The sequence below is a fragment of the Annulohypoxylon truncatum genome (assembly GCF_022578515.1).
Source record: "Annulohypoxylon truncatum strain CBS 140777 unplaced genomic scaffold F4807scaffold_1, whole genome shotgun sequence".
NCBI lineage: Eukaryota > Fungi > Ascomycota > Sordariomycetes > Xylariales > Hypoxylaceae > Annulohypoxylon > Annulohypoxylon truncatum.
In genome coordinates this window covers 380,976-404,009 of record NW_025953787.1, presented here as the reverse complement: position 1 = coordinate 404,009, position 23,034 = coordinate 380,976, and the positions used below count along the sequence as shown (strand labels likewise).

Below are 23,034 nucleotides of genomic sequence, written 5' to 3'. Positions count from 1 at the left end.
CACATGCGAAACTGCGGAAGAATCGAGGTCAGGAAAAAGAATGGCGAAAGGCATCAACAAATCGGTCGATTTCCATTAGAAATAATTCATACGGAGAGGTCAATCCCAATCAATGATTTGGCCTATTTGCTGGGTAGATATATGCAGGTACGGATAGATCCAAACAATATGTCTTGTATTCATATTCCACCTGTCCACGTACATAAAAGAGGCACGTGCTAATATCGGATTTCTAGGTACCGGTTAGACGTTTATGTATCTCCTTAAGGCTGCGTTTATCGATTTTATCAATATGGACCTGGGAAGGACCGGCCGCCCGAGGAACCCGCCAATACCGATCGGTGATCCTTGAAGAGACGGGATTAGGTGGGGAATCTGACCAATGAGAAGCAAGATAGGTCGCGTCCCCTTTTGTTGGCGTGGAGTTTAATGAAAGACCCAAAAGTACAATAGTCCAATAGTCTGTTTCGCTCAACTTTTTTTCCTCATCTTCACGAGCGTCAACCGTGATTTTCATATTCATAAGTCTCAATCTTCCTTTTCTCTTTTCCCACTTGTCACCTGTACCACTTTTCACGCAACTCCCCTGGCGAGTCAATCGCAGGGTCTCTAATAATTTCTTCCCGTCGCTCCTTCATCCAAACGTTTTCCTTTACATATTCAGACTGCTTGTTGTAAAAGACTCGTCAGTCTCTTTTCCCACGTAGTCCTAGCGCAACATCTTCGCGCAAACTTGTCTACGTGGCTTAATCGCGTCGTTTACGATCAATTGTTGTCTTCCATCATGGCTACTGCCGATGCTCCCGCCATTTGGGAGTCGCTCCCCGTCCCGACTCTCGACCGACCGTTCGGTGTACCAATATGGCCCTACTTCAGCAAGGCCTTCGAGGTCGTCGTCGGCTATCCCGCCGATGATTTTCGATTCGTGGCCGGCCAGACGCCTATGTCAACGTTGAAAGAGACGTTGATCTTCATTGTCGTCTACTACAGCATAATCTTTGGCGGTAGGGAGTATATGCGGAATCGCGAGCCCTTTAAGCTGAAGGCGCTCTTCTTGATCCACAACTTCTACCTCACCGCCATTAGCGGTCTCCTTCTGGCGTTGTTCATCGAGCAGCTGCTACCGACCGTTGTCAGGCACGGCATCTTCTACTCTATTTGCGACAAGCAGGGAGGTTGGACACAGCCTTTGGTTGTGCTCTACTACGTAGGTTTACGCCGCGATTAGATCATCGTCTTTGGGGCCTGGAGACTAATTCAAACCCAGTTGAACTACTTGACCAAATACCTAGAACTCCTTGACACCGTTTTCCTGTTCCTCAAGAAGAAGCCTCTGAGTATGTTCAGCTCTAGAAAATCTAAACCAAAACTAGAAGTCTAACATTTTACTATAGCTTTCCTCCACTGCTATCACCATGGTGCGACGGCGTTCCTCTGCTACACGCAGCTAATCGGTTCTACCGCGGTTTCGTGGGTTGTGATCACCCTCAACTTGACTGTTCACGTGGTCATGTACTGGTACTACTTCCAAAGCGCTCGTGGAATCCGAATTTGGTGGAAGGAGTACATCACCCGTCTCCAAATTGCTCAGTTCATTATCGATCTCGGATTCGTCTACTACGCGTCGTACACCTACTTTACCTCTACCTACTTCCAATGGATGCCGAACGCGGGCGAATGTGCTGGCGAGGAGTTCGCGGCCTTTGCCGGTATTGGAACTCTAACCTCGTACCTGGTTCTTTTCATCTCGTTCTATTTCGCCACATACAAGAAGGACCACAAAGCGCCTAGCACGCGCAAGACTCTTCGTCGTATGTCGCAAGCACCTCTTCCTGACCACCACACCGTTACGAGCGCTATCGAGAAGCCAGTCCTGGCTACCGGAGTCAGGACTAACGGCGTTACTACACGCTCCCGAAAGGCGTAAGGGATTGAGTTAGTATCAGCTAGCCGATTTGTCCCGCCCACTATGTAAAAGATTTGGATCATTGCTTAACATGGAAATTTTGGGTTCCGGTACTGATAAAGCGATGCGCCCATTTCTAAGGGCTGCCTTACAACTATTCAAACATTGTATTACTGGCCCCTACATCGATAATGGCATTCATAGACGGGAGGCTATGACGGGGTAATGGATGGGAGAAGCTAGGAAGCTGGCTACATGAGTAGATATTGTATGATTGGAGATTACATAAAGTGGCGTTCTGGACGGCTGGGTGATGACAAAAGCATCTGAGGATCTAGGGTCGCATGGAGGACGTTTGCCATGTCAACCTCAATATCTGTTCCCCTTCGTGTCGCATAATCCGGACTGGTGCTTCGAATCAGCAACAAGGAAAATCATGAATAATCACCGGTAATAATAAACTAATAAACTGACTTGCTCGAATTATAGTGCGTTCATAAAGCAGAGGAAACCCACTAGGCTCGAATGCGAAATACGAATGTTAACATGGGAGTAGGAATGTTACTAGGTCGATTATCATATTTCGATGTATAGGTTCCAGATTTCAAACGTGTACACTTCAAGAGGTAATATTCTACGAACTCGGTCTTACAGCAGCTTGATTCGGGTCTTCGATCCTTCTCAACGGTTTTAAGTGTTACATACCACTCAACGTCTCTCTATTTCCCCTTTCGTCTTACTATATGTCTCAGAAATCTCAGCTGTCCCAGGAGACAACCACCAAGGATCGATTCAACCAGTCGCGTCTTTTACCAGGTCAGAGCGACTATTACTGATATCGAGAATTATGCTGCGCCGCAATTCTGCATGGCAAAAAGGCCTGGCACGTTTTCTCATGGTTGACAACCATTTAGGGCTGCCGGGGTTTCATATGGAGTTGTCAAGTTACATGTATGCTCAGGTTGATCTCTGCCTTACAGAATTACTGGGAATATGGTCACACAAGCGGCTATGAGCACGAAATTTCACCATGATTGGTTCAGTGGTTGAATCGAGGAGGAGATGGTAATCCTGCGCCACTATCTTCACATCTCGGCCGGGTAGGTAGATCCCAGTCATGTCTTTCGACCAGATGGTGGCCGTTTATCACTATCAATATCACCTTTTCGTCCTCTCCTTGACTTCTTATCCAAACCCGTTGTGGCGTGCCACCAGGGACCTCAGATAAAGTCCCACCATGTCACCATACAGCACACTGGAGGTTAAGGGCGTCGAGGGCTATCATCCGTACTGTAATGGCGAGACGGATAAGGAAGTGATTCAACATGACAGCGTCTACCCGCAGCTGGCTGCCTTCGAGACGGATAGGGGATATCTTCCAGAGGTCCTTGCCCACGAAAGTGTATATCCTTCATACAACCCACCGGCCGTTCAGGATTCACCACAACAACAGCCACAGCAACCAGCAAGCAGGATATGGGGCCTGCCAAAACGCACATTTTACATACTTCTCATAATCGGGGTAGTAATAATAGCCGGCGCCCTCGCCGGCGGGATCGGAGGCGGCCTGGCCGCTAAACAGCACCGCGCTTCCTCGGCCTCGGACACCAACGGAACCCAAGGCTCGAACAACAATGAGAATGGCAATGGCAACAATAATAACAATGACAACGATAACGACAACGGCAACAATAACAACAATAATAATAACGTCAACATCCTCTCCATATCCCAGCTCACAGCCAGCAACCGCACCGACGTAAACGGACACGCGCACCGAACAGTATTCTTCCAAGACCCGTCCTCGGCGCTGATAGCCCGGCGCTGGGATTCGGCGAACGCGTCCTGGACGACGGCGAACCTGACGGCGCTCACGCGCGCCGCCACCTCGAACGCGCTGGACCTGGGCCTAGCTCCCGGCGCCAGCTTAGCCAGCGCGTCGCTGACGTACGGAAACAAGAGCGAGACGCACGTCTGGTTCGCGGGGACCGCGGGCTTGGAGAGTAGCGTGGTGGTCAGGTCGTTGATGTTGATGGACCCCGACGCGGCGCCGGATGCGTGGGAGTATGACGAGGATGTGGAGGCCGCGAATTTGCAGGTGTTAGAGGGGAGTAGGATGGCGGCGGCGTGGCAGCGGTGCTGGCGTAATGATACGGTGGGTGGAGATGAGGAAGGTGGGGGTTGCTTGGGCGCGTGGACGCTTGCGTATCAGGACCCTGATGGCGATGTGTATGTGGGCAACGGGACGGGGTGGAAGAGTCCGGCGAAGGTTGTGGAGGCGAGGAGCGTGGCGCGGAATACGAGTTTGGGGCTCGTGGCGCAGGTTGAGAATGGTGGGAGGACGTCGGTTAGTCGCGTGATTTTGGTGAGTGAGAGTTTGGGCACGGGCGAGGTGGGCGATATGCAGAAGATGATGTATACGGGGGGTGATTGGATCTCTGGTAGGCTCCTTACCCCTTATATGATACATATCAAAATAAAATACCTAACGAAACCCAAAAGACAACAGCTTGATCAAATCGCTCCCGGCGCCGTCGCCGAACCTGCAGTTCGCGATGACGGTGCAGAAGAACTTCAGCGAGCAGACGACGATGGCGCTGCTGCCGAACGGCACGGTGACGGCGCTGCTGTGGGACGGCCGCTTCCACGCCATACCGAGCATCAACTTCCGCGGCGGGCCGGACGTCAATTTCACGTCGATCGCGGCGAGCGAGGACGCGATGATCTACGGGATCTCGGGCGATGAGATATTGCAGTACGAGCCGGATCAGACGGACATTTATAGTTATGTGTATGTTGGGAGGGTGTATCCGTGAGGGTCTGGCTGATTTGGATGTGTGGAGTGTCCGCTTTATGACGGTCCTACTTGGTTCGTTGGATACTCATGTCCAGAGCTGGTATGACCGTGTTGATGTCCTCGCGTTCTTTAATGTGTGTACGATAATTTTTGGGACTTGCTCTGGTTAACTTGGAGGTTAGGGATTCAAGGATTTTATAGGGTTTCAAAAAAGGCGGAAGACAGACGCCTCAGCTAAGAGAGGTTAGGAGTGGTTTCGGGCCATAGTATATAAGTCTCTGAATAATCTGAGCTGCTCATTACCTCTATTTGTCCTTGAATGATTCAAGAATGATTGGTCTTGTAGCTATGTCTTGTTACATACTGTTCGACCTGACGTTCTATAGCAAAGGTTTAGAAACTAATCGGCAAACATGATTATACTGGATTGTATAGATCTACTCTGCGGATTGTTCGTTACCGCTAGATCTACACTGTTGGTAGAACACACATAAGAACCATACACGCCTTTATCAAACTTTTCCAAACATGTAGGACGGCAATCGCAATCTTACGATGAGATCAACATATAAAGGATTATACTCTCATCTTTTAGGAACATGCGAACAAGTGCTCTATCTACCTAGAATTCGATCTTTGGAACTGCCATAATCTTGCCTCTACCATACTACATCTCAACATAGTAGACAAATAACAAAAGCCCTAAGGCACCGTTTTCAGCACAGAGAATCAGGATGCCGAGGCGAGAGTCTCAATATCCTAGTCTCGACCTTGGTGATTATCAATTTATTGACGAGAATGGAGGTACAAACAAGGAAGGTGAAGAGGGCAAAAAAAGGGAAGAGGATGAAGGCGTGGAGATGGGGTCAGGAGATAAGCATGAGACTCCAGCGAAAGACGACAAGTCTGACGAAGGAAAAGGCCCGAAAGCTAGCTCCGAGGGCACGATGGACAAGTCTCCTTCTCCTAGTGTGAAGCCAAAGAAAGCCGTTACGCAGAAAGAGCGTTGCCAGATGACATAGTATGGGACGCTCCGAGAGAAACAACCTAATGGCCTCGGTGTCTAGATGCTGGCATTGGGTTGACTAGATCTCCTACCAATGAAGGACCGCGGACAGTCAAGACGTAGCCTGGTTAACACAACCATGGCCTTGGCGTATATTTGGCTTGGAGGATGGTTCGAGTAGGGAATGAAGGGTTTGGAGTGTTCTTCCAAGTAGAAGTCGATCTAGGGATTATCTCAAGGAGCGACTTAATCCGGCCTAGGTAATTAGTCACTCCCAAATGTAGCATTCGCAATATTCATATCCACCTAAGCGTATATTAGTGATGATTTGCCGTGCGAAGTCTTCAGAACTAGATTGATCTCTAGGTGCTAAAACGTCCACCTCAATAGCAATCGTACTCCTACAAATTGTCGGCGGGAGACGGTCCCCCCGAGACATTATGTATGAAGTGTGTATGGCTCCATTCAATCCACCATACCTGTAATTTTAATTACCTAAACACTACCAAGATATTTCACGCGTCTTTATGCAGAAGCCATCGTATGCACTTAAAATTTATTCATATGCATGTATTAACGGCAAGGCGTTTGACGTGCATGATTCTCGATAGCTGAATACAATAAGGGATAGATGAATCGATCTATTCTTTCGATAGAGTACCGTAATTAGACATCGCCGATCATTGCGGAATGGGGCTGTGATAAGGCAGTCATCGGCATTGTGCCAAGCCAATGCCAGCGACTTATTCTCCGGAAGCTGAATCATCGACAAATCATCAACGAATCAACGCCGGAAGTCGAGACGCAGTCACAATGCAACATTGTTTTGATATTTTAGCCAATGTGAAGAAGCTTATCTTGCATGATCGATGGTTGTTTTCGTATTAGGACTTAGGTAAAAGATTGTCACCGCCTACTTCGAAGATGTCAAGTTAACATTCTGACAGTATCCCAACATCACTCCGGCATCTTGTTACTAGTCCCCGTTAGTTTGAGATATCATGTTACGCTAGATCTGTGTAGCGGCAGAGCCGCCCTTGGCACACGTACGCTATCGAGGGATCGAAGGGAGCACCTATCGTTGCTTTTATGTCCTCGAAGATTAGCTGATCCGGGGTAGGTATTACAACCTACGGCAATGAACGTTTCCATCCTATCGGGACTACGCGGGAACAAACGAAAGTAACATAACGTACCGTAGTATATGTCACCCCCTTTACTCCGTACGACCACACTGTCTCAGTTTCCGGCTTAGGGCCTAGAGCCTAGAGCCTAGACGGTATTCGATAGACTCGTTTACACCTACCCAGACCATCAGGCCGCGCATATCGTACATTAGTCTCCTGCGAACACCGCTCTGCCAGCACCTTAGTTCTTATCATGATCATGGAGCGCTCTATGCAGTCAGGCAGACTCGTTCAAGGACGTGACGATAACCTTTTTTTCAGCTCCCCCACACTTAACGTCCTAGTTTGCGACGTGGGAGGCTGGCAGCTCAGAACTAGCCGTTTTTCCTTTCCTAGAGCTTACCCCCTTCGACCCGTCTGAGTGCCGCCCGATTAGTTGGGTCCCTTTCCGTCATTTTAGTCTTAGCCAATCCGGCAGACGGGCCTGTCGATCAGATGCATGAGCTGTTAGTTCCGGAAGACCCGATACTGTAATTGGCCCAGGCCTGTTTCTATCGAGCAGGTCTCGATCAGGTTTTCTTTTGTGCGTGGCTGCTGCAAGTCTAACTCGTATCTCGGTCGTTTACCATCATGATATCATCTAGCGAGATGCTGATGGTCGGCCAGTTGGCCACTAAGGGAGATTTGTGGCGTCCGCCGTGATGCGCTATTGGAAGTCGCATATGTGACTTGGCAGCATAATATAAACGTGCCCTTTTCGTCTCGGTCGTTGTTGATTAGACGAACGGTTACAGGAATCCGGCACACTCGTTTTTTCTTCCCTCCTCAAAGATCTTCCACGAGCCATTATTTCGCAATGGCGGTCCGATCTCTTTTCCAGGCCTGCTTACTGAGCCCTTTAGTATCTGTCGTCTCTGCAGGACCCGTCCTCGGCAAGATCGGCTCGTTCGTGCAGACGCAGAAGCTCTCGGACCCCAACTACGGCCCTAAGCCGGGCCAGGACCCGATATTCAGCTCGTACTACGGCGTCGAAGCACCCTTCCCCGGAAACCTAAGAGATGCCGTCTTGCCCACCAAGACCGGGCCGCCAGGCGAGGACGACGAGGTCTGGCAGAACCTGCTCGCGGCCGAGTGGATAATCTTCGACTTCTACCAGCAGGCCGTCGAGGCCTTCAACACGTCGGCCTTCGTCGCCGCCGGCTACCCGAACACGACGTACCAGCGCATCCAAGAGATCCGCAACAACGAGGCGGGCCACCTGCGCATCTTCCAGAACCAGATCTCGGCGACGTCGGTGAAGCCCGGCGCCTGCGAGCACCAGTACCCGTACTACGACCCGGTGTCCTTCCTCGCGCTGGCGACGGTGCTCGAGGTGTCCAGCATGGCCTTCCTGACGGGCCTCGTGCAGTCGGCGAAGCTGCCGGCGTCGCAGGGCGCCATGCTCGCGATCGCCGAGACGGAGGCGCGGCACGAGGTCTGGAGCCTGCTCGAGATCTGGGGCCAGAACCCGTTCGCCGGGCCCGCCGACACGACCTTCCCCTACGCGAACCAGATCCTCGACTCCACCAACGGGTACATCGTGCCCGGGTCCTGCCCGCCCGAGAACCCGGCCTACCCGAGCCCGCGCCAGAACCTGCCCGGTCTCAGCGCCGCCAAGGGCACGGCTTCGCTGACGCCCGGCTCGACTATCGCGCTCAACTTCACGACCCCGGACAACCAGCCGAGCTTCGCGAAGGGCAAGGATTACTATGCTGTCTTCTTCCACGGCGTGTATAATGTGAGCGTGCCGATTGATACGAAGGATTGGCCTGAGAAGGAGATCTATGTTACGATCCCGGACCAGTTCGAGACGAAGGGCGTTATTGTGGCCGTGGTGGCGGATACCCCCGGCGCCCCGACGAAGGAGACTGTTGTTGCTGGGCCCGGTGTTATTCTTGAGCAGCCTGCTGCGCTTGCTACGAAGTTGTTGTAAAGAATCTAAGGGAACTGTGTAGTGGTGGCTGTGGAGTGGAGGGGATTCGATTCTAGGAGGAGTATATACATTGGGCGCATCAACGTGAAGGTTAGATTTTTGGACTAGACTCTTAGTAATGTCAATGTTTAATCCCCTTGACTTTGAACTGGTGTATCGTGGTCTACAATGTTCATCTACAGGGTGATGGATCCCTCGCAGAGCAGGACAATTACTTAGACATTTCAAAAATTTGGGTGTATCCATCAATTACCGTATCTAACGAGCGAACCAGGTAGATGTTAATAATATCGACCTCCAAATATCCATATGCGAAACATCTTGCGCTAACTTCCAGAGTCCGTACTTGACACGGCCAAGTGAGGCTTCTAGCCGTTCGAAGAAGTGAAAAGGAGGTAAAGTACGTTAGGAAACCACCAACACCCCTCATTCATCTGATTGCTTTTAAGTGCCCTAGATTGGCAACAGCCTAGCTATCACCGCAAATCACAATAGATCGCCAACTCCACCGAGAACTGCCCTCGAGTATCATAACGTCGGTCTGCAAGCCACCGGGCTACTTAGCCCTGCACCTGGCAGCCGATACGGTTGGCTATATTTCGAGTTAGCTTCGTCGTCGTTTCCAGTATTATCTGCTCCGACGTCTTATGTAGGTAGTTAAAGAAGGAGTGGAGTGGAATAGGGGTACGGGACGCGGGTAAGATAGGTACATACCGCACATAATCTGCCAGAGCTGGCTGCAAGCGTGCCTGTCGGCCTGGTCCGGCATGGGGTCGCAGTTCTTGCCCGAGTTGTCGTTGTAGCACTTCAGGAAGTTCTTCTGGTGGTCGTTGTCGGGGCAGTGGACCTGCACGTCTTTGAGCTGGAAACCGGAGTCGGGAGCTTCTGGCTCGGCGGTTGACGACGGTTCTCCCGTGGCTGAGATCCCGCTAGCGGGGAGCGCGGCTGCGGAAGTGAGGATGGCTGACAGGACAGCGATCGTGAGCTTGGAGAACTGCATTTTGGAGGTGTTGTCGAAACTTATGGCACAACCGTAGAATGAAGATATTGGTGAGAGTTCGATGAAGCAGAATGGATTCTTGTGAAGATGATCGAGAGGGAGAGTTGAGAGCCTTGGGAAGATCTTAGTATATATATACACCTGAGTAGGGGAGTTGGTAAACTTCATCATCCCATGTAGTCGGGCGTTTGACTTTGTGAGTCGATGTTGTTACGAGATACGTAATAACTTCCGTCCGTTGTGGTAGCCACAGCTGTGTTGTACGCGGGTTGTGTCAGAGCCAAGCTGGACTCGTACGGCCGAACATTGGCGATTGCAAAGGCTGTAACCGTAGATGAAGTATTTAGTCTAGAAAGTGAAAGCTATACAATTAGTGTTGTCTACGTAGGTTTGTAGCAATTCTCACCAGGTACCCGTCCCCTTTTCAAACGTATTTTTGGGTTTCCCTTTTTGTTGGCCTATTTTGACAATACCTAGGTAGTAACTGTAACTTCACACTTAATGTCTACCTACGTGGATAGAAAAGGATCCTTGCTTGAAGAGGCTAATAGACAACTCAAGCTCAACTCGAGTTGACAGCTCACCAAGACATTTTTTACATGTACGGGTATAAAGCCCGGATCGCTCGCACCAAAATCCATCAAGTGTAACCCATCCCAACTATACTCCCATTTAATCAGCATTTGCTTGATAATGTTATTCGTTATCCCTTGGCTACGATACACTTAGAATCAGCAAACCAAACAGTTCTTTATTGATATCATTACCTACTTCTTGGCAATAGGCAAACCATGGGGCTACGGTCCCTCTTCAAAAATCACGATACTTCATCCGGAAAGGACAGAAGAATATCACGACGACGTGAACATCTTACCATATTGTATGTAACAGACGCTTTATTCGCTAAAATCTACTTATGCAAAATGTTACTGTGCGACCAACATTCTAGGTCAGGGCATTTCCAGTGAAACATGATGGCCCGATGTACTATATGGATCGCGCGTATGAAGTGAGTTAAGCGAAACTTGAAGAACATGAATATATCTAGGCTCGATGCTAGTGGCTAATAGTGATTAGCAAGAAGCCTTGATTCATAAGCAGTGGCGATACTCATGGAAAGGGGGAAAGGATTAGATTTATAATGGAATGTCCCGAATAGGCTCGTAATCTTCAGAGGAAGCGAGCATTAGACGGATTGGGGCAGTGGCTTCATTATAAACTTCCACAGCAATAGTTCAATAAACTCTATTTACATGGATACAGGGAGGGTAAACAATCATGTCTCTGGCGGACCCGCTGCTAACACATACTGGGACGCTGAACTAGGAAATAACACACCAAATTCATGATACAAGTATCGCATATGCGTATATATGATCGGCACTTCAACGTACATCTCAGGCATGATATCTATTGCTTGCTCTTAAAGTGCCAAGGTGAAAACCCTCGTTCAATCGCTTAAACGTGACTTCCGCTCCCAGATATCATAGTATAGATAAATTCGGGGCTTATTGATTATCAATATATCTAGATAGGTAAATGGCCTATTAATGGAATGGATAAGGTCGTGTATAAGTGGTGGAAACACTTCATATGGAAGTGGTGTTTGAAAAAAAAAAAAAAAAAAAAAAAAGAATTGAATTGGCCACCTAGGGGATCGAACCCTAGGGCCTAACGATGTTTTGTAACGATACTCGTAGTGATATTGGTAATATACTAAGAGGCGCTGATACAACTTCGCTAGGCCGTCCCAACACGGCCTGTAGCATTTTTGCCATTAATCTTGGAACCCTTTGGGAATTTATAATTATATGTCTTCCTTCTATAGCCATGTCCTGATTGGCTGAGAGGTAGAAGGCTAGGGAGGAAGGTAGGTTATACGTCGGAGTCTGATAGACGTAGTGCTGTTGTAGTTGATGTTATCCATAGCCGTGGCTTGATCGGCTGTAGATAGTGTGTCTGAGAGACGGCTAGGTAAACCTAGAAGGCGCCTATCATCTTAAAGTCAGTTAAGTAAATGAAGCGCCCTCTCTTGAAAGTGTATATGGATAGGTGATTCAAGCTAGGCGATCTCTTGATGCTTGTTCCCATGTAGAAACCATCCACTCAGTCCCAGATGAATTAATTATGTAATTAGCGAAGTAAAGGCGCCCATCTAAGAAAGTATCAGTGCTAGAGCCATGATGCGATATGGACGCAGTTGGAAAGGGGATAACTTAGGCCTTGAAAGTTGTAGATCTCGAGAAGCAACGTGAATCCTTCACTTAACTGAGTACGTAACCCCTATCGGACTGACGACTCACTTAAGCAACATCCCGGACCCGCACTTCACCGGAACGGCGATAGACCGGTCTCGGAGCACGATACTCCATGACGAACCCCGGCATTCTCCGCCCGGCGTGACGTTTCGACTCGGGCCTTCCCTTTAACCCAAAGCAAGGAATCTCCAGATCGATCCTGGGTTCTCTCCCCATAGCCACGTGCCCCGCGTCCCTATTCCAAATCCATCCCTAGCAGAGATCCCTCTCGATAAGACCGTCGTGTTATGTAATAGTGACTTACTATGCCGGACGAGGACAGGTGAAACAAAGCAGGGGAGAGGCATAGCCATAGTGAAGGCATGAGCGACAAGGAAGATTTTACGTATGCCGCACTACGTAGACACAGCCTGAAATCCGTGCGTTGACGACGTCTGTTCGTCCCGAATTTCGGGTGGCCTCGTGCGCGAGAGGGGACGTTGATGTTGCATTGTGTCTGTTCGCGAGGCCCGTTTCACTATGCCATGTATGTAGGTACATTATCCGTCCCGGCTGAGCGGCGATTGGGCTTAGGCATGTAGGTCTTGTATGTGCGTATCTACATAGGCATATGTGAGTAATAAATTATACGCTACCGCACGTATAATGTGACATCGTAACGCACGGCTCAGTTTTCAAGACCGTGATCTTCGCGGGATAGGTATTAGTAATTTGCCTAGGTAGTCACGTACCTATGCAACCGTATTGGCTTTCCTGGACTCGCTTCTTAGCTACAAAGATACCCGAGATGGGATATCCGCTCTCGAATTCCGACTTGATTGGCAAGAAAATGGTAGGTAGATTCGGTAGGTATGAAGGCGTCTGAAATTGATTGCTTGGCTTCGAGGTGTATGACAAGGCAAGATAGGCGCTAAAGGATCCCATGTGAATCGACGTCGATGTCAAGACTCGTTTCGACGAGTTACACGACAGCCATGACTGCGCCGATTACGCCAATTACTGGGCAGTTACCTCTGTGTAGCTGCACCTAACTTTAACTGATAACTGTACCACATTCAGCTCGACCCCTAGGCGGTAAGGTTCGTCAAGGCTCATCCAGGTTCGTCGTTACCAAGAATTAAGCTCTCGCGCAGCCGTTTGATAGCCAGTCCGTCCTCCGTTTCATCAGGGATGACCCCGCCGCCCGCCCATCGTCCAGAAGCTCGGGCGTGGTAAAGCTTAACTTATCAATTAAGCCCCTGATTTAACGTTATCCGCTATCTCAACCACTAGCTTCTAGCACATCACTACTATTCAGGTACTCACCTACATGGCCTAGCTACCCGCTAGTATCGATATGGGATCGGACTGTTTCCTCCATACAACGTTTTCGCATGAGCGTGCCCAGCCAGCTACTCCTGATTCAACGCTTTAAGCCGCGTCTTAAGATCTCGGGAAGAGCCAGGGCCAGGATCACGGGGCGACGAACGCATTGGCGATAATTGATCGCCCAGACTCGACTTAGGGTCCTAGACTTTTAGTCACCTAAACCGAGCGCCTCTTCTGGATAAGTGCCCTATGTATGAATGCTACACACTATAGGCGTTCTTACGTGAATAGAGTTAAGGGTCCGAATGAGCTAGACCCCAAAGTCTTTCATGCATGCGCCTTTGCAGGCGTCAACGACTACCTTACTTAGGGTTCGACGAAACTTTTCCCGGCTTGCTATTCGCCGGGCTAGATGGGGGGGAGGGTAGGAGGGCAAGCCATATTGGGGGTTGCTTTTGCTACGTCAGGAGAATTTCTGCCCCTTGCGTTGTCGAGATGTCGTGTCAGGGTCGCGCATTACATACTTACGAAGCACCGCAGTAAAAAAAGAGTAGTAACCATGGTCCTTTAGCGGCGTATGCCTCCGTTGCAACGGTGCGACTTTGCGGTTCGTTAGTTGGGTTGTTGGGTCTTTTGCCAGCTCTTCAACGCGGCCTGTTCAAGCGACCGGGCGGGCCAGGTAAAGCTGCGCGTAAGACTGAGGTTACCTGCTATCTAGATAGGACTAGGTGTACGTAGGAAGAAAGGAAAGAGGCATTATGTTCGCAAAGCATGCAATAAGTCTCCGACGACCTGGCGGTCAAGCTTCGATAGACCTTTTTTTACGCCCGATGACTCGACAGCGAAACTAGTAACGGGCTATTAGTCGGTTACCTCTCGCGGGCTTCGCATCTCGATATAGCATAGCCAAGCTTGCATCCGAGAATAAGTCAAGTTCGAATCGAGCCCACCCACACAACTTCTGTACTCTACGTACGTCGTGATGCGCGCGCCCGTCGAATCAGCGCTTGCCCCCCACCCCACGAACGTCGAGGTGGTAGGTGGTCGCGCCCGCGGATTGGCTGGTTGGGTTAATATACGCCCTCAAATATGTATGTATGTATGTATGTATGTATGCAAAGGCTTTGCCTCACAGATAAAAAAACATCCGTTCGGTGGCTATATTCCGAGGGTTGGCGCATCTGCCCATCGGGACGTGGGTAGGATGGTAGATGATTGCGTAGCGTATAGTTATTTCATAGCATCTTGTAAGTCGGCAATGGATGTTGGTATGTATTAGTGTTGATTACTGGTTACTGACAGGTTTTTGCCACGCTCGGCAGTAGGTAGATCACTGACGTGAATACCCTCCTACTACATACCTGCCTATACTTGTTTTCCTGAACTTTCCTAGATTTTTTTCTTCTTCTTCTCCCTGGATAGAAAAAGTCCCCTACTATGCAACTAGGGCAAAGTAGCGAAAAAACCAAGGTTCTAAATACGATTGACTGCATAGCCTGCGCGAGTCCAAGTTCTGCGCTGGCTGGGGTGTGGGATGCGTGCGTTGTGATAGGTTGCATAGAGATTTTAGTCTTGTTCCTTGCATGTGTATGATAAAATAAAATAAAAATCTTGTGGCAGGCATGGTATCGCGGTGCGCTCTACCTACTCCTGCTTAAGGGCCGCCCGCTATTATCGGTAAAGAAAAAAAGTCTGGAGGATCGGCGAAGCGCTATTGCTCATAGAAGGCGACATTTGCGACTAGAGATGCGGTGAGCCAATCTACCATAGGTATGAAACTCACTGCGTTGAGAGGGGGATGAAAAACCAAGATACAACGGTGTCGCTGAAGTTTCGTTTCGCCAATCGCAGACAAGGGATGCATGCTATAGTGAAACAATTATCAACTCCCCAAGCTTAACTTCAGACGAAACGATCTCCTTACCAAGCCGGAACTAGAAACGCGCATGTCACATCTAGAAGTTTGAATCTTTTCAGCACACTTTTGAGGGATGCGATGGATGAGAGAAGAACTTAGGTAATGAGTGAAATCAAGAAAATTCATTTCGTGGTATCATTCATGCTGAGCGATGCTCACTATGGTAGTCTTAATAGACGTCAGCCAATTGCTGCTTAACCTCCCAACCTCCTATAACCTATACCCCGCGGCCGTTACTCGTTAGTAGATTTTGCCCAAGGTATCATATTATTCTCTTCTCCCATCCCACCGAAAATCAACCCATGTTCCCGTGTGCAGTAGTGATTATGCGCCGTGGACCCTAACTCCTCAATGTGTTTGTAACGCCTGCCCCCAAATATAATGCCGAACTCCTCGATTGATGATAATGGGAAAATGATGAATGATGAATGATGAATGATGAATGATAGGGGGGTGTGATTGTCTTATGGCTTGATCCGTAAGCTTCGCCGCCGGTTCATATTTAAGCCACTTAGTAAGCCCCTTTTAGCCGTGGCTGGACTCGGCGATACGGGTTGGGGAGGTTGCTTGGTGAGTAGTCTCGGCAGTGAATCCCTCCGGCTAGACCTTATGCAGTCCTTGGTAATTGCTGATATCTCAGGTGGCATCGTAGCAGCCGATACTACTCGAGGTCTCCTAGGTTGCTGCTGTTCATCTTCAGAAGTTCGTGACGAGTTCAAACTAAGTAGGTCGGTAGTTGAGACTGATCCAGATCCAGATCCGAGTGGCCAACTAAGACTATCTCTGGAGGCGGCATCTTTCAGGTTAGGACGGCTACGCTTTCGGACCAGACTCAATGACTTCTGGAACCGGTGAAATGCTGCTGTAGGTGTCTTCGGACGGGGGCTAATGCTAGCTGGTGGCGGTCCTCTTGAGATCGACTCTATTCTGTAATTGCTCGTAGCAAAGGGATCTTGGCTAAGGAATGACGGGTTCTCCTTGGGTAGATCTATTGTGGATGCAAGGCTGCTCTTCCGAGGTGGGTGTTCTGGCCGGTCCGCGAATATGTCTTGTCGGATCGAAGAGGGCATCATCGATCTAGGTCTTCGAATGGGAGAAACCGATCTCCTACCGCTCGCCAAGTCCACGACGCAAGGTCTTCCAACGAATATTACCGACACTGCCCTTGCACTTTCTTCGTGACTGCCTCGTCGTTGTGGCGATTTCTCAGATCCGTTGCTGTTTAAGTCGGAGTCGGAGTCATAGTCAGAGAAGTCGTCGGCAGATGAAGAGGCATCTTCTTCCGAGGAAAGATAGACGTCGTGCGGGTCGCTAAGTGATTCGGTGATCGAGTTGCGCTTTAGGTTGTCCAAAAACCTTGACATTCTAAGAGCACTCTTCTCCGGTAGTTTCGGGGTCTCAATCGTAACCTCTTTGGCATCCATCACCGTAGCTTCTTCGACCACGCATGGCTCGTCCATATCGGTGTATACGTCGGTCAGGTCTTCTTCTTGTGTCGAATATGAAGCGAAGCTGTGTCTGGCTTTCTCTCTCGATTCCTTGCTAGCTATTCTGGAGGCTGCAGACATTCGAGTCTCCTCCGCCCCATTTAATAGTCGAGATTGTTCTAGAGACATGCTGTTTTTCGTATTGGCCCGCTTGTGGGGACCTTCTATACGTCGTATAGTTCAGTTATACAAGTATGTATAAGTGGGAGAATAGGAACCAGAACTTGAACTGAACCTGTTCGATCCACAAGAATGTAAGCTGAGTCCAGCTCTTTTCTTATTATGGTATTTAGGTGAGGCACATTGTTGGTCGAGTGAGTTGTAGGTATAAGGGCATTTTCATAAGAAGAGAAGTTGGGCAGTGGGTGGCATTACATATGGATATTCTTTCCTCTCAAATGGGTGTAAGTCGAGGACAGTGGGGGAACGTAGCTACGTACCCTGGAACCAGGATGCCGTGTGACAGGGGTCACCCAGGAGGGCCTTGGAGGGTCAGTTTCTCCCCTGAACCTGGAAATCTGGAACACTGGAGCTAAGAGTCTTAGCGGGTGTTGTAACTCCCAGGCCTTCAGACCCTAGAACATCTGAACGGCCCCCTTCTGCCGTGCTACACAGCCCAGCCCGGGGGGTAACGGGTAACGGTGGGAAGTAAAAAAGTGAAGTTCCAGGAAAACTGTAGAGGATGCAGCGTAATTACCGTAATACCGTGAAAAGTAAAAATATATCGAACAATATAAAAGGACAGTCCTGAATAAGAAGGACTCGAACGACTGCTAGCCCCGGGAGGATTAGTGGTCGATCGCTTTGGCAGTTGGCTTCATTGGCCCAATATGTGTTTGTTTCAAAGTGAGCATGGGAATTTACAGAAGCGGCGTGGCTTCTGAAGAGGGAACTTGCGCTGCACTCTCGTTGGTCTGAGTCTCGCACAGGCCGATAATGGAACGGAGACTCATACGTTGTATATATTTCTTACGGATAACATAATAAACATAATCATTTATATGACAGTAATTGTGGGTGTAAATATTCTTCTGTATGTAAGATATCGATTCAAATATATCTTTTTGAAATTACCTGGTAATCGTATTACGGTAGCAGGTACATAGGTAGCAAACTTGGAGAGGCCGGACTGAAATAATCGGGCGGTTGGGTTGGGTAGAACTGGAATCAACTCCATCAACTCGGATCGGGTAACCGGTTTTCTCTTCTCCCATAGCCACCACGCTTCTCACCACATCTATTTTTTCTTCTCCGCTCACCAGCCAACAATTTACCTAATAAACTTGATAGAATCATCAGCTTCGCTGTTCCTCCAAAAGCTATGATGCCATGATGCCATCCTATTTCCAGCGACTAGGAATATTGCGATCCTTCCCCCCAGTGTTCCGCACTCGCTTGAGGATCAAAAGAGGACAGTTTTCCTAACTACGGACGGACTAGCACTGTGGATCTCACGCCTACGATCGCCCAAGGGTCCCAAGATGGGATTGGGTAGTCGTATGTACGAGTACAGTCCGTTACCTACGCAGCAGAAAGGATTGGGGTTTGTCGGGAGATCCGTTCATCGGAAATCCTCCTCGACGATGAGTTACCGAATCTTAAGCCAACGATTCCTTCTGGTGGTTGAGTCAGCCATTCAGCTTATAGAATTTTAGTGGTGAAGACCGACGAGGCTCACTATGAACGCCCAGGCTGATTTGCACGTAACGGAACTTTTTTACATTTTACGCAATACATCGCTAACGGATTGAGGCCCTTGAAGATCATCGGCTGCAGGAGTTCAACGGTGTTGGTGGTTAGGGTATCCCTTTTACAGGTCAACTGTTGTACCTACACGCTACATACATACATAGCTACCTACGTCTGCTACGTCTATGTATGTACACAACATACTGGTATGCAGTAAGTCAAACCCACAGATCAATCCACTACCTGCCACCGATATATCGGTACGTGATAGGCACGGCGATAGCTGGCAGCTAGAAAAGCCCACTGGACCCCACTAACTGTGCCTGTATGTAAGACGTGTAAGCCGCCTATTTTCCGCGGGTCACAAGAACCCGTTCTTTTATTGTCTACGATATTCCCTGACGAATAATGCATTAAAAACAATCCGGAATTGAGAGAGAGCCTCAAGTCGAGATAATGACAAACACAAGCAAACAGTGGTGGATATTCCTACGCGGCTTTCATGCGTTACGAATCGCCAGCTGGCTTCATTGTTCATTTCTAGACCGAATTCCTAAGACACCAAGGATACTACCTGTCTCTGCAGTCTACACGTACTATACGGATTCGTACATATACTATACATAGAGATCTGCATTACCGCCGACTACCGCCGAGGCGTTCAGGCGATTCACGGTCGAATAAGGCAGGTAGCAAGGTTGTTGTCAAGTACCTACCCAGTCTATCCCCGTTCATACCTAACCAGTAGTCAAGATGGATTAAACTACATCTTGAGATGCAAATATTTTGTAAAGATCTCGATTCTGTAGTCGGTATGTCTTCTACGTAGACTGATTAAACTAATTCGTCTATAAGATTCAGGAGAAGGGTGATCAAAATGTAAGAGCAGTCAGGTGCGACACAAAAGAAGGGAGAGGAAAACTCCAAAACGACCAACCAGAATCCTGGTGACACATCCCGCATTAGGGAGACTACAACGCTGGTGCAGCGCTGGTGGTGGTTGTCGTCAAATGATTGGCTTCCCCTCCGCTTGACCACGACCGAGATTCTGCAAGAGGTTAGCCATTCAATGCTGCTAACTTTTTCGCCAATTCATCACCACCACTACTTTTCGTATGCTGGTTAGCCTTAGAACCCATTCGCGAATCATGGTCCATAGTCTGCCCACTCAATGGGGCGAATTTTGCCATATAGTCAGACCAACTCCTATAGACTTCTTTATTCTTCCCCCCTAATCTATCGCGAGGTCTTCAACTAACCTGTCGTTGTGCGCGAGCAGCGTAATCCACCCTCCATGGACGACCCCATCGTTATCCATCACCGAATGATACGCATCCTTCCAATGCAATTTGAATCCTTTCCCCCGGGTTCGCCCCGTACTTACTCGATTAAGTTTGTAATTTTCGATCGAGCCTCTAAGATTGTCAAACCAGCGATAGTGACAGTTTGGCTTGCTATACCGAGCTAAAACCGCTAATGACATGCAGCACCCTGAGGACCTCGAAGTTTATGAAACGATGTCGCTGGAATTTCGTGCTCGAGAAACAGCGCTTCGTTTGGTTCACCGTCTGATCTGCTCTTACATGTTTCCGATGGTCGATCATATCAAAACACCATCTAGCATTCTAGCATTCTAGATTTAAACCACTTCAGGAATGCCCGTGCATGAACTATCTGTTGACTATAAATCTCTGTGCGATATTGTTGAACACTGGGCGTTTCTCCAGTTCGCTTTGCCGAACGGCCGGTTTAACAATGTTGTACTCAGCCTGAATTTTGCGTCGCTTTCTGATCAGCGCTGTCTTGTCACGCCTTGCCTTGCATCGTCCTCCGTGTGAGCGAGAAACACACATGTGCATTATCGGAACTTGGTCTAGACTATCATGTCGCCACATGGCTTTATCATGAGGAATTTTCGCTAGACAGTCTCGGGTTTCTAAGAATATATCTATCTCATGGACAAACTGAATAGTTCAAGTGTTCGTTTAAACTAGAATTGTCTTATCGCAATTCTAATGTGTGTATCGAGAGAGGTACGTATTTCAAGGATGCTTGACAATTTGAGTTTTATGGCGTCACTTTGCGATCCACCAACTCCTCTGTTGCTCTGAAACAGCCAATCACGTTGCGAAAAGTTGTCGTTCTCTTTCCTAGTTAAGCACAAAGCCGAGCTAACCCGAATCTAGTCTAGATCGGACTCCGCAACCTTAATCCTGATCGCATTTCTAAAAATGCATCCCGCGAACCCTGAACCTGACGTTACCCTGGCTGCAAGCTTACGTTGAAAGTAACCTAGCAGCTTAGCTTCTTGCTTCTTTCATCTTTCAACTCTTTTCAAGATAATCAATAAATCAGCTGATTCCTTACCACGACGATGGAATCGGTACCCTGTAGCGACCGAACAAAGCGATATATCGATTTGTCGATACTCGAAAGTTGATGGTCATCATCCAAAGATCATAGCGTAGACCTTGCGTGTCTAGCTTATTAACTAAGATTGCTGTGGTCCGAGATCAAGACATCCGCCAGCCACTCAATGAACCGGAAATGATATCGACAACATGTCCCAATTCATCAGAAACCGGGCCAAAGAATTATCGGGTCATAACTGCTTTTGTACGATGTTTCCTATATCGAACAATTGCTCCGAATAGCTTCGTCATGGTAAATCGCCAAGCTGGATGCTAGAAAAGGTAGGTACGCGTTGCTGACGCTACATTGTATAAATCGGAGACAATCCCCTGCATGTATGTATTGTAGGGCATCGACGACTTCGAGCGGAATTTACCTGTGTACTTTTTTCGCTGAGAATTATCCTAAAATATCTCCCCTGCGTAGCACATGGCACTCCTAGCTATCTTCGTGCTAACCTCTTCTACAGAGAGGATGAGATTCTGTCAGCTCCCTCGCTACCAATACCCACGTGCCGGTATGAGGCGCAGTTTGTTTCCAAGTTCAAAATGAGTGAGCGAGGTACCCCCTCCGCATTCTAGTTACCCATGAGCAGCTTACTGTGAACGATGCCAATATCGTCGCGTGAGAATATGGTTCCAGCATCCATAATCGCCTTAAAGGCCAGGTATGTGGCCAAATCGGGACATGCTCAATCCAAATGGCGATCATCTCATCAGCAGCTCATTTCAGCCGCAGGTGAGGATCCTGAATGTGAAACGGGGGCCGAAGCTGATTGGTGAATAAGCGCTATTCGCCTCACAGGACAACCAGCTAGCTCCGACGAGAAGTTAACCTGCAAATCTTACAGTAAGATAAGGAGAGGATGAATCTATTAGGACTATGGACCGATGTGAAGAGCGCCGCAACTTGTGGGGTCGGAACGAAAACCCGAAAACCATTCTAAGAATAAGTCGGGTACCTGAGCTTGTGTTACCTATGAAGATGGCAACAAGGCTTGCGGGAGATCTTGGACATCGGTATCTTCTCTTGCTTTGACATCCATTTAGGTCTCGCTTGTTATCGTTCACCCATCCGTTATGCGCCATGCGGAGTACTGAAGGGTTTACAGTCGGCGACTCTGTGACATCAAACTGCCCGGCGCGAAGGTCTCTTAGCATCATTAACTCGTATGTGTCCCAGAATAGAGTCACTATTCTCTTCACATGCAACCCCTTACATATTCCCATTCGGTGTTTAAGGGGTTCGAAATACCACGTGTAGCGAGCCATCGCAGACGCATATTTGTTTAAGGTCTCTTGCAGCGTTGAGTGCGTGCAGCAATCTGGCTTCGCCTCATCCTTCCGGCAAACTGTTCGCAAATGTTGGGGGATATAATCTAGAACGCATTCTGCGTTCTTAGGTGTGGATGCGATACTCCTTGCCATGTTTGTTTGAAACATTTCAAAGCTCGTATCGTCCCTCTTGGTGGTCTTCCAAATTATTGTTAGGACTGACCTGCCACAACAGCTCAATACCTTCTATAAACTGACTTCTGGTCTGATAAGAAGGCCTGGTACTCTATTTCCGCGGTTAAAGGCGAGGATTTGGCAGTAACATAGTCGCAATCCTCGCTCCCTCCACAGTTGGATGTAAATTATTATCGCGGCTAGCTTCCGATGCCACAATTAGAACGCGCGCCTATGCAGTTGCGATTGCGATGCAGTACAACATCTATCGCATGCGGCACTGCTGCTCCGCCGCAGGTCTTGGCCTAAGTCCGAATGCTTTCCGCGCATCATCACTATACTTTTCTATTCCAGGCAGACGGTTGCCGGTCATCGTCTATTTCTGTGGGATTGAGGCTCAGTTATCTAGCTAAAGTCAACAGGAATTAATTCGGAAAAGAGCTGGTTTGCATGTCGTGTAATCCAGAGCGATTCCCCTTGCGCTAAGCCTTACTCCCTTAGGTACTAATGGGGACCGGAATGTCCACCACAAGTCGCTATAATTGAAGACTCCAGTAGAGGGCCAAGTAGTGTGTCTATACTATTGTCTACGACCAACCAGAGCATGGCACTAGAAAAATCTCAATGGTCATTTCTCCGCAAATTGACATATAGAGATGTTTGGGGGAAATTTCCCCATCCAGTTGTCAGCCAATTATGTCAGTTC

The 23,034-nt window shown here is 48.6% G+C and overlaps 5 protein-coding genes across 5 annotated transcripts; 3 read left to right on the top strand and 2 right to left on the bottom strand.

The window, feature by feature from the left end:
* Positions 1-447: 447 nt before the first annotated feature.
* On the top strand, positions 448-2,340 carry F4807DRAFT_3950 (elongation of fatty acids protein). The gene is made up of 3 exons (XM_047995942.1): positions 448-1,207; positions 1,268-1,337; positions 1,395-2,340. The coding sequence occupies exons 1-3, from the start codon at positions 785-787 to the stop codon at positions 1,925-1,927; spliced, it is 1,026 nt and encodes a 341-aa protein (XP_047859147.1). The 5' UTR covers positions 448-784; the 3' UTR covers positions 1,928-2,340.
* A 546-nt stretch (positions 2,341-2,886) lies between these two features.
* Positions 2,887-5,104, top strand: F4807DRAFT_3791 (uncharacterized protein). The gene is made up of 3 exons (XM_047995763.1): positions 2,887-4,347; positions 4,409-4,837; positions 4,886-5,104. Exons 1-2 carry the CDS (start codon positions 3,144-3,146, stop codon positions 4,720-4,722), a joined length of 1,518 nt encoding a protein of 505 aa, XP_047859146.1. The 5' UTR covers positions 2,887-3,143; the 3' UTR covers positions 4,723-4,837; positions 4,886-5,104.
* Positions 5,105-7,692: 2,588 nt separating this feature from the next.
* F4807DRAFT_455079 (ferritin-like domain-containing protein) lies at positions 7,693-8,808 on the top strand (the record flags this gene model as incomplete). Its single annotated transcript, XM_048000656.1, has 1 exon — positions 7,693-8,808. The coding sequence occupies one exon, from the start codon at positions 7,693-7,695 to the stop codon at positions 8,806-8,808; it is 1,116 nt and encodes a 371-aa protein (XP_047859145.1).
* A 403-nt stretch (positions 8,809-9,211) lies between these two features.
* On the bottom strand, positions 9,212-9,960 carry F4807DRAFT_3738 (uncharacterized protein). Its single transcript, XM_047995711.1, has 2 exons — positions 9,523-9,960; positions 9,212-9,400 (listed from the first exon to the last, which is right to left on the bottom strand). Exons 1-2 carry the CDS (start codon positions 9,806-9,808, stop codon positions 9,369-9,371), a joined length of 318 nt encoding a protein of 105 aa, XP_047859144.1. The 5' UTR covers positions 9,809-9,960; the 3' UTR covers positions 9,212-9,368.
* Positions 9,961-15,394: 5,434 nt separating this feature from the next.
* On the bottom strand, positions 15,395-17,151 carry F4807DRAFT_403997 (uncharacterized protein). The gene has a single exon (XM_047996071.1). It carries the CDS (start codon positions 16,906-16,908, stop codon positions 15,757-15,759), a length of 1,152 nt encoding a protein of 383 aa, XP_047859143.1. The 5' UTR covers positions 16,909-17,151; the 3' UTR covers positions 15,395-15,756.
* Between the last annotated feature and the right edge of the window lie 5,883 nt (positions 17,152-23,034).

What these genes read in the sequence shown, in the direction of transcription:
- F4807DRAFT_3950 (XM_047995942.1), top strand. Translation starts at nt 785, where the DNA reads ATGGCTACTGCCGATGCTCCCGCCATTTGGGAGTCGCTCCCCGTCCCG. An exon ending in CTTTGGTTGTGCTCTACTAC is followed by an intron (nt 1,208 to 1,267) that starts GTAGGTTTACGC and finishes ATTCAAACCCAG; the next exon opens with TTGAACTACTTGACCAAATA. An exon ending in CCTCAAGAAGAAGCCTCTGA is followed by an intron (nt 1,338 to 1,394) that starts GTATGTTCAGCT and finishes ATTTTACTATAG; the next exon opens with CTTTCCTCCACTGCTATCAC.
- F4807DRAFT_3791 (XM_047995763.1), top strand. Translation starts at nt 3,144, where the DNA reads ATGTCACCATACAGCACACTGGAGGTTAAGGGCGTCGAGGGCTATCAT. An exon ending in GGGGGGTGATTGGATCTCTG is followed by an intron (nt 4,348 to 4,408) that starts GTAGGCTCCTTA and finishes GAAACCCAAAAG; the next exon opens with ACAACAGCTTGATCAAATCG.
- F4807DRAFT_3738 (XM_047995711.1), bottom strand. Translation starts at nt 9,808, where the DNA reads ATGCAGTTCTCCAAGCTCACGATCGCTGTCCTGTCAGCCATCCTCACT. An exon ending in GCTCTGGCAGATTATGTGCG is followed by an intron (nt 9,401 to 9,522) that starts GTATGTACCTAT and finishes CTCGAAATATAG; the next exon opens with CCAACCGTATCGGCTGCCAG.
- F4807DRAFT_403997 (XM_047996071.1), bottom strand. Translation starts at nt 16,908, where the DNA reads ATGTCTCTAGAACAATCTCGACTATTAAATGGGGCGGAGGAGACTCGA.